This window comes from Cicer arietinum, chromosome 2 (genome assembly GCF_000331145.2).
Source record: "Cicer arietinum cultivar CDC Frontier isolate Library 1 chromosome 2, Cicar.CDCFrontier_v2.0, whole genome shotgun sequence".
NCBI lineage: Eukaryota > Viridiplantae > Streptophyta > Magnoliopsida > Fabales > Fabaceae > Cicer > Cicer arietinum.
This window is the reverse complement of record NC_021161.2, coordinates 6,246,343-6,257,939: the sequence shown is the minus strand read 5'-3', so window position 1 is coordinate 6,257,939 and position 11,597 is coordinate 6,246,343. Positions and strand designations below refer to the sequence as shown.

Here is an 11,597-nt window from a genome sequence, read left to right as displayed (position 1 = left end):
TACGATTAACAGAAATAAAGTTAAAAAATTAAAACGAAATAGAAAATAAATAAAGGATCAAAGTAAAAACACAAAATAAGTTAAAGGATTGAATGTATGATTTAATTAGCCTAATTAATATTACATTAAAAATTCTAATTGTCATTTATTTTACGATAATTGTTTTTTTAATTGACTAGAATAATATAATACTCACCATGTCTCTAAATATGAGCACGTATTAGACAAAAAAAAATTGTTCTTCATTATAAATACATTTTTAAATCAGTGTTCATTTCAATTTAAAAAATAACTTTGACTGATTATATATTTTAATTAATAATTTTGATATCGTCAATATTACATACACAAAGACATAAATATTTAAAACATTTTTTACCATATTTGTAAACATCTTATTATAATGAACATCCTATCATACTATTAACTTTTTTTTATTAAAAATTAAATATATAATAAATATTTATATTTAGAAATTGACGGAGTAGTTGAGGTAGGGTTGAATCAAAAGATAATGAGGCTTTCTAGTTCTGGTTCTCCAAAAAATAATAATAATTTACCTTTCAAATTGTGACGGGTGCACGTTTAAATGTACATCTCTAGGAGCACCTAGAAGTAATAATTGATCATTGCCACGTGTACAAATTGATTAAGGAACGACACTCCAACACATGCATATCCATGTGTATTTGTTGTTACACTGTAGAATACTTTATTTATTCAATAGAGAATTATGTAAAAAAAAGTATATTATTTAATTACTTAAAAATATATTATTTAATTTATTTATTTTTAATGTTTTTTAGTTTGTGAGTTGAGTCTAAAATTTGTTGATCACACGATAGTTTTTTTAATATATATGTAAAGACAACATTTGAAAGCATTTAAATGAAATAATTTAATATTTTTCATATAAAACTTTTAAGTTTGAATCTGAATTTTAACATACAATAGTATTATTTAAAATTTTAACAATAATTTGTCATTTATTTAAATCTTACAAGTTTAAATGATTAACTGATTAATATCTGCGATAGTAGATATAATATATTAAATTTGCGATGCAAAATGCATAGGCAACGGCGTTGATGTTGGTAACATTATTATCTATTCATAGTGTCCCATACCTATCCACGTTTCAATAAACAATATGGATTCTTCTCAAACAATATTTACATTTACAATTTTAATTCTAATTAAGGTGTGGTTTTGTCGACAACATAAAAATACATCTCTTGAGTTTTTGTTAAATATATTAGCACTAATGATTAATTATTTGAAATCGTGTCAGTTTTTATGTCTTAAAATTTTAATTTTAAAGTTATTGATGTTGATCTATTCTAATGTATATTAAGTAACCTCCTAAATAAATTTTAGACTAATGTTAATCCAATATAAAATTTGACATAAATATAAATTGTATAAAATTTAATAAAGATCGTATTTTGTTTTTTATAAATATTTTAGTATTATATATGTATCTCATTTTATATTAAATTTGTGTTTCAATAACACTACTCTAAATTTTAAGGTGTGTTAACCAAAATTACATACAAAATAAGATATTTTAAGTTTTTTTTAACAACTAATATTAATAATTTCTATTGTTAGTATTTTGTTGGATGAATATCTCGCTTTACTCTTTAACTATGGCACCTCATTCATAAAATCAAGGCTTAATTGCAGTTTTAGTTCCCATATTTTAACTGAATCGCGAAAATAGTTCTTCCATTTTGTTTCTCCCCAGTTTTTGTCCCTCAAATAGAATTTTGGTCCAACACTTGATAAAATTTTATTTCTTTTTGTATTTATTTAAGCCACATTATACCTCAAGATCTTATTTACAACAATTGTACCTGAAATATATGATCATAAATGGTGTAGTACGGCTTTAAAAAATGAAATTTCATCAAGTTTTAGACTAAAATTCTGTTTGAGGACAAAAACTGGGGAAAAACAAAATGGGGGGACTACTTTCGCGATTCCGCTAAAATAGAGGGACCAAAACTGCAATTAAACCTAAAATCAACTTTATATTCTCTAATAATATTAAGTTAATAATAATATTATAGTATTTATAAAAATTAGTTCAAACATTTGAATATTTTATGTGGTGACCAAGTTCGTACATGAGATCTCCAATTTATGTATGTGATTTTATTAGTAATGTTTTTCATTTCATCTATAAAACAAAAAACTATAATATTAAAGTAAAATTAGTATGTTTTATTTAAATTATATTTTTTAGATTTTTTACAATTGAAATTCTTTATTAAATTATTTTAAGTGAATTGGTTTAAATTTTTTTACAATCGATAATAAAGTCTATTAATATAAGGTATCTCTACGTGTCTTTAAAAGAGGTGAGTTGAATTTTCTTTTTAAAATTAACAACAACAACAATTATAAAGTAAGTGCTAAGAATCCAATTAATATAGAAATTTTGAATTAAAGTTATATCAAAAGTTGTGTAGTTTTCTAGATATAAATTTTGTTCTTTAGGATATTAAATTTTGTTCTTTAACAAATATCTTAAAACATTGATTTTGTTGGTCAATTTAGAGTATTTATATTGGTGATACTCTTATTTAGGTGCTTAAATAGGTCATACAGTTACACATTATTAATTTATGATTTTTTAATATTAATACATAATTAATCCAACACAACACCTCAAAAAATAAAATAAAAATAGGTTCCACCAATAAAATTTTATCATTACATTTCAATAATACTAATTTATTTTGAATATAATTTTTTAAGTGGAACTCTAAAAAGTGAGGAGAGAAAAAGTGTTTGTATTGGTGGATTGAGTTCAAATGTGAGTGGTTAAGTCTCACATTAACTATGAGTAAATCAAATACTAGATATATAAGAGTGGTAACTCATATATCTAGTGTCTTAAGATTTTGAGTGGAGATATGGTGTCAAAGTCTTTTGTAGTTCTAAAGCATTTGGCTCGTTGTTGCTCCAACGCTCCCAAACTCTCTAACAAATGGTAATAGAGCTCTGATTCGGCTTGGTGAGAGAGAGAGAGAGAGAGAGAGAGAGAGAGAGAGAGAGAGAATGCATCTTGGTCTATTAGATCCTTGTATCGAAAGTCTTTTTGACGGTGTAGTCAAAAGGTATATCTCGTTGGTAATAAATGTAGTACAAATATAAGATATGAGGAACTTTCACTTGAGGGGGAGAGTGTTGGGTTGGGTTCAAGTGTTAATAGTTTAAGTCTCACATTGACTATGAATAAGATAAATGTTGAATATATAAGGAGGGTGTCTCATATACCTAATGTCTTAAGGTTGTGGTCCTAAAGTATTTGGTTTGTTGTGCTCTCGCATCCCTATACTCCCCCAAAAAGTAGTATTAGAGTTCTGGTTTGACTTGATGGGGGAGCGATAGTGGATCCTAGTGTATTGGATCCTTGTATCAAAAAATTTCATGGCACAATAGTCATAAGACGTGTCCAATTGGCAATAACGACAATACAATATAGGATGTTAAGTTGGGTTCAAGTGTGAATAGTTAAGTCTCACATGAAGTAGCAATGTCGATTTACAAGAAAAGGGGCTTTGAATTGTAAATTCACCATTTTAAAAATTCTTGTTAAAAACTTAAGAAAATAACTCAAGATTGATATTGGTTGTGAAAACAAAAAACAAAGAGCGTTCTTGGTTTCTGACCAGAAAACGGAGAACGTTATTGATTAGTTAAAATCAACAATTTAACTTATCTATTTAACTTGATAATCAAACAGGCTGGAAGTAAATAGATAAGGGAAGAGATATCACACAAAGATATATCCTGGTTCACCCAACTCGGATTACGTTCAGTCCTCACAATTGTGAGATTTTCCACTAAGTGTTCAAACAAAGAGCAATCTCGGTTTTACACCACCAGTTCAGATCAACATTGATTTGTTACAAAGTTAAACCTTTCCACACAGAAAAGAGTTCAAACATGTCACCTATCAATCTTTAGATATGATTTTACAAATTCACCTTTTACTCATAAAAGGATTTTCTACAAACTACAAACAACCCTTATAGTTTTGAGTTTACACGATTATGATTTAAAGTGTTTTGTCAGAATTTGAGAAAGTTCAACACTTGTTTGAGTTTTGATTCTTTTGACAGATAAATATAATAGAATGATTATGGGAATCAAATGAGAAAAATTCATAATTGATTCTATGTATGTGAGTGAGAGACTTTCAAGTATGACTGTAAGTAAGAGTTGGATTTTCTCAACACTTGAAGTTATGAGTTTCCTTTGAGCTTGACCTTCATTTTATAGGCTATAGGAAGGTTGATGACAACCAAAAGAGCCGTTGGAAAATGCTCTGCTGTAATGTGTCAGATTTTGAACAAAAACCAGATATTATTAATTAAAAATATGTTCATGTCTTTGAACATTATGCGTTATGTTTCTGTGATGGGAATGGTTGGTCTGAAGCTTTTCATTCTTGGATATATTATATTGTGTTTAATGATACCTTGATTCTCATATATATGGTTGATGAATTCAATTCAAGATATTGTCTTGATTCACGCAAAACAGACTAGAGAATGATGTCAATCTACTGGAGAATGATTGTTGAACATTCTGGAGACTGTTTAATCATTTTGGAGACTAGTCTGATCAATCTGGAGATTGATCTGATCATTCTGGTGACATATTTGATCATTTTAGAGACAGATATGATCATTCTAGAGATTGATGATCATTTTGGAGATTGACGAGAATTTTATGCAGATTGATGTTATCATTATGGAGATTGATGTTTAATATGTTGGAGAATGATGTTAACATTCTGGAGACTGGTTTGATCATTCTAGAGACATATCTGATCATTCTGGAGACTGATGAGAACTTTCTGCAGATTGATGTTATCATTTTGGATATTGATGTTTAACATGCTGGATAATGATGTTAACATGTTAGAGATTGATGTTAACATGCTGGAGAATGATCTTGATTGATGTTAACATGATGGAGAATGATCATTCTTGAGCTTGGAGGATAATCTTGTTTGATTCATCATATTCCATAGCTTTTCTACTACGTATTTTGAATTGATTTTTTGTTGAAATAAATTCTTTATATTCCTTAAAGAGTATTGATTATATGATTGTGAAGTCTAGAAGTAATGATTGTGAAATTCAGGAGCAATTTCTTCTTTAATAGATGATATCATTTGTTCTTAAAATTTCAGAACTGTGGAGAAAGTTCTCCATTTTCTAGACTTCTGTCAAGAATGTTCTCTGTTCTGTTTGTTCATTTTTGTTTTCTCTTTAATGTGATTTTGCTTGTAATGCTTGGTACATATCTTTGATTAACACACTCAAACATACATGTTAAATACTAAAATACTTAGAATCATAATTATAAGTCTTAATTAACTTTTGTTGAGTTATCATCAAAATATTAATTTTGGATTTTGACTCAACATCACATTGATTATGAATGAATTAAATATTAGATATATATACAAGTTGTGATTCATATATCTAATGTCGTAACATTTTCTACGGAGAAGTGATGTCAAAATCTCTTGTCCTCGTGAAGCATTTGACTTGTTAGTGTTGTTGTACCCCATATCTCCCCAACATGTGTAGCTACTGGCCACCTATATATTTTTCTTCTTCAATATGGAGGTGGCTAATAAATATTAATTAATCTTTAATAAGAAAAATAGATTAAAAAAAAACTCTCATTAAAGATGCTTTTACTTCTTTTATTTCATTTTAAATATCCCATTTATTTTTTTATTTTTTTATTATTTATCATTTTTCAATATTAATACATCATTAATTATGTTTTATTTTTCACTAATATACTCTTATTTATTATATTTCAATTAATTAAATTTTTCAACTAACTGCAATTAATAAAAATACTTCAATAAATAAAATTCATATTATAATTGAAATCAACAAAAATCACAAATAAAAAATTAGACAACTAAAATGAAATAGAAAAAATAAGACACAATTAAACACTTTAGTTATAAGTGTAATAGAAAACATAGGACACCAGTTAAACACCTTAGTTATAAGAGTAATATTATTAAACACAAATTTTGAGACAAAATAAATCACAAATATAATACTCTAATATTATGAAAAATAAAACATGACATCCAACTGTATTTTGTATTTGTATATTATTTTGTAATATATTAGCATTACTCTAATTATATTTATAATAGTGATAATAGTATATGGGGAATCGTGACAAACCGACCTAATTTTAGTGGATGAAAACGAAACATCAACTCACCGTGTTTTTTTCTAAGTTCGCAAAAAAGCACTTTCCTTTCTTTACAAATCACAAAACAAAAACGCGGGGAGAATAGATTATAGAACATCATCAACACCTAAATCATCTTCAAAGATCTTCTAATTTCTTTCACATTTCTACTTCTTCTTAATTTTGGAATTTAATTAATTCCAACCTTTCTTTTATTTTTCACACCATATGCATTTTCTTTTATTTTCTTCCCTTATTTAGCTTCTCATTTTTCAATTCTCAACTTGTTCTAGCTTTTTATATCTTTCTCTAGATTCGCCTCACTCCAATCAATCACAAACAAAAAATTATCTTCAAGCAATATTATTATTTTTCTTTTCCCACTTTGGGAAGAATATATTCAATCAAATCTTAATCTTTGAAATTTTTCACTTTCTCTCATATTCCAACTTCATCTCCCCCCTATTTATTTTCTTGAAAGAAAAAAAACACAAAAGGAAAGTTTCTTCTTCCTCTCTTTCAGAAATAACTAGCTATCATATAAAATCCATACCCAAAATTTTATATATTTATATTTCATGGGTATAGTTTTTGACATAAAGGAAAGTTTTTAAATTATTGGAGATATTATTTTATTTTATTTTCTATAAAATAAATTTTTATCTAAATTAAATTAAAGTCTTATTCTATTCATATAGTTGCCATATAAAAAAGTTTTTCAAAAAAAAATATTTTATTTTTTTGTTAATAAAAATAATATTTTTTTATTGAAAAATAATGGAGTTGAGTTTATTTTCAAGATGGGTTTTTGTGGTTATGATGATGATGAATGATTGGTATGTGGTGGAAGGAGTTGGTGTGAATTGGGGAACACAAGCAACACATCCATTGAAGGCAGACACAGTTGTAGAAATGTTGAAAGATAATGGAATACAAAAAGTGAAATTATTTGATACAGATGATGCAACTATGAGTGCACTTGGTGGTTCTGGAATTGAAGTTATGGTTGCTATTCCTAATAATCAATTAGCTGAAATGAATAATTATGATCGTGCTTTGCAATGGGTTCGAAAGAATGTCACTCGTTTTACCTTCAAAGGTGGAGTCAACATCAAGTAAGTACTAATTGATATTTGATTTAATTGATTTGAAGATATTAAAATCTTGTTCCAATTGAAATCACTAGTACAATTCAAAATATCGGTTGTGATTCTAATATTGCTGTCTAATTTTTTTGATTTTATTTTATTAAGTGATAGTTACTCAATGAAATGGAATCATAGTGTTGAATAATAATGATGGTAGATATTTAATGGAAAAAGTTGGACATGAGTTCTAAACAACCAGAAAAGCGAGCTTATGGAATATTGTTTTTTAAATAAATAAATTCATTATCATTTTTATGAATTAAAAAATTATTGCCGGATTTGAATAGGTTAGAAAATATTATTTCATAAAAAAATATAATTTTATTATTTATAAATATTATATTAATTTTTTATTATTGTAAAAAATATTTACACTATAATGAATAATAAAAAATTTATAAAAATTAAATTTTATTTCACCGATATTTTTAATAAAGAATATTTAATTATTATAATCTTTTAGATGATAAAAAAATGATTTTATCAAAAGAAAATCATTTAAATATTAATTTAAAATTAAATATATTAATACATGTTAAATTATCATGTGTACATTAGAAGTTCTCACAAGAAAATTATACATTTGAGACTTGATATGAATCGTCAAATAGGACAATTTATATCCTAATTTTAGAATAGAGTTTGAAATACAAGATTAAATATGAGTCACTGGTTCTTAATTTGAGATACATGACGTGATTATATCAAAGTAGGTTAATATGATATTTTGATAGTATTTTAATTTTAGATTTAAGTGTATTTTTGTCTCTATTTTTATTTATTATAGAATTTATTTATTTATTTATAGAATTTGTCATTCTATTTTAAAAATCTGATAAGTTTTATCTCTCTTTATGATTTTTAAATTAAAATAATAATCTGATATATTATAAATAATATAATATAGAATTAAGATGTATTAATTTTTTATGTGTCATTAAATTATAAAAATAAATAATTTTTTAATTTAAAATTATATTTTAAAGATTTTATTATAATTTAATGTGTATTAATTATTTCACACTATCATATCATATATCAGTCATTTGACAAGAATAAAAATACAATTAAACTGTAATTTTATTAACTTTTATAATATTATCTCTAAATGAAATTGCACTCAAAGAGAATCATGTAGAATTTTGGGAGTATTTTTATGTTTGACTAGGTACTTTGGATCTTGCATTTTTTGTAGCTTCATGATATGGAAGGCCATTTACAAATGCTTTTTTTTAGTAAGGTTTTTGTTCTGACATGGACGGCAATATCAGATATGATAACTCATTATAATAAAGAGGATCATCTGATCTAAAATTTCTTGTTAAAGAAATAAAAAATAAAAAAAAAATACAAAACAGTTTTTAGTAGAAAAATTCACTTGTTACAACTTTCAACTTTAATGTTTGAATTGCACGATTTTCAAAATTTATTTTTTACATTTAAATATTTAACTCGTGTCTTTAAAATGTATGTTAATATTTTTATAATAATAATAACATAGTAGTGTTAATATTAAGTAAATGAAGGTTAAGTTATCTTAGGACGATATTTTCAGATTTTATTTTGATTATTTAATTGTTTTTGTTTTATTTTAATTTTTTAAATTATAAATATTAGACATTTTAATTTATTAAAGTTTTTTTATTTTATTTTTTCCTTTTAAGTTATAAATGTTTAGCACTTTAATCCTTTTTATTTTGGTCATATTTTGGCCACTTAAATTAAAAACATTAGATCTTGATAGATAGATTCAAACTGTATACTATTTATAACTTAAAAGATTAAGTTGTGTAATTTAAAGAAATAAAATTAAATAAAAAAAAATTAAAATTAAAAATAAAGTCTAAAAATAATTATAATGAACAAAAATATAATTTAACTTCAAATGAAATTATCTTGCTAAAAGTGTTTTAGATATTTGTTAAAAAATAAAAAACACTAAATGCACTCTTAAAACAAAATTTCTATATTTAAATCTTTTAACCCTTCAAGTACACTCTTAAGGTGAAATTCTATATTTAAATTTGTAACACTTCGAATATACTCTTAATGCAAAATTTATGTATATATATCTTTAGCAAGTGTAATGTAATGAGATGAGAGCGAAAGAAATTGATAAGATATTTTGTAATTACATATGTTGACCCTTTTTAGTTTACACCAACTCTAATTAGTATTGTGTAATTACTAATGTTTAATTTTACAGTAAAATTGATAAAGTATAATAAACTATTGTAATTTAAAAAATCACAAAAAATGTAAGTTTTGCGAGATAAAGATAATTCACTGTAATTTTGTTAGTAATACTCCAAAATCAAATATGCATTTAATTTAATTGCGTTGCATCGGTGTAAAAAATTTATATTATAAATAATTATAAATATTTAAAAAATTATTTTATAGATAATTTAAATAAAAATTAAATATTTTTACCGATTTAATATTTATAATCAATTCACAGTATAAATTTTTTTTGTACTAACATTATAAAAACTTTTTATCCTATATTAGTTATTGTATTTAGATATCATTTCCCTTTGGGTACTTGTGTTGTGTTTGTTTTTCTTTTGAGTTCTTCAAAGTTATAAAGTTTTGTCTTCACTTTTTTGTACAAAAAAGATTCTTGATTGGAGGATTCAACTGACTAGATTCTCGTGACTATTCTTTTTATCAGTGTTCAGTACTTTATATTTTTTGAATAAAAATCTTTAATTTATGAGATTTCTTAGATATTTTTTATGTTTTAAAATAAGATATCCTTAAAATAAAAAAACCAATTGAATATAATTGTGTTAATGTCGTGTCAGTTTTAGACATTGAATCATATCAAATACATAATAAAAATTATTTTAATATGAAATTTTAGTATAATCAATTACGATACTAATTAGTATTTATATATGCATTATATCCTTACAACATGAATTAATATTACAGGTATGTAGCTGTTGGAAATGAGCCATTTTTGAAATCTTACAATAATACATTATTGAATGTAACCTTCCCTGCCTTACAAAACATTCAAAATGCCCTTAATGAAGTTGGATTAGGTGACTCTATAAAAGCCACAGTACCCTTAAATGCTGATATCTATGAATCTCCAATTGAAAATTCTGTTCCATCAGCTGGAATATTTAGGCCAGATTTAATTGGTCTAATGACACAAATAATCCAATTTTTGAACAAAAATAATGCACCATTCACAGTCAACATTTACCCTTTTTTAAGTCTTTATGGAAATGAAAATTTTCCATTTGACTTTGCATTTTTTGATGGAAATTCAAATCCAATAAATGACAATGGAATTTTATACACTAATGTTTTTGATGCAAATTTTGATACTTTAGTCTCAGCATTAAAATCAATTGGATTTGGTGACATGCCAATTTTTGTTGGAGAAGTTGGTTGGCCCACAGATGGTGACAAAAATGCAAATATTGAAAATGCATTAAGATTTTATAATGGGCTTTTTCAAAAAATTGCATCAAATAAAGGTACACCTAAAAGGCCTGGTTACATTGAAATTTATTTATTTGGATTAATTGATGAAGATGCAAAAGCAATTGCTCCTGGAAATTTTGAGAGACATTGGGGAATTTTTAGTTTTGATGGTAAACCAAAGTTTCCAATGCATATTTCTAGTCAAGGTCAAAATAAATTATTAATTGGTGCAAAAAATGTGTATTATCTTGATCCAAAGTGGTGCATTTTTAATCCAAATTCTAATAATTTAACCAAGCTTGCTGAAAATATTGATTATGCATGCACTTATGCTGATTGCACCCCCCTTGGATATGGTTCTTCTTGCAACAATTTGGATGCTAATGGAAATGCTTCTTATGCATTTAATATGTATTATCAAGTGCAAAATCAAGTTGACATGGCTTGCAATTTTGAAGGGTTGGCTATGGTTACTACAAAGAATATTTCAACTCCTACTTGTAATTTTATTATTGAGATTAACCCTTCATCTTCTTCTTATTTGTTTCCATCATTGGTTGCTTTTTTGTTTAGTATGCTACCTTTGATTTTATTGTGGTAGGTTTGTTTTTGTACACATATTATAGGTGTTTGTTAGTTATTTAAATGTTGGTCATCAAATCTTGTACTTTGAGATAGTTTGGAAGATATAATTTTGATGAATAATTTTATAGACTTGAATATTTATATATTGAAATGTAGTTAAATTTTCTTCGACCA

General features: G+C 25.3%; 1 protein-coding gene across 1 annotated transcript; it reads left to right on the top strand.

Annotated features, from left to right (window-relative positions):
- Positions 1 to 6,910: 6,910 nt before the first annotated feature.
- LOC101511719 (glucan endo-1,3-beta-glucosidase 8) lies at positions 6,911 to 11,597 on the top strand. Its single transcript, XM_012712740.3, is given in 3 exon segments — positions 6,911 to 7,075; positions 7,077 to 7,364; positions 10,335 to 11,597. Coding segments are annotated over 3 exon segments (1,419 nt in total). The 5' UTR covers positions 6,911 to 7,049; the 3' UTR covers positions 11,440 to 11,597.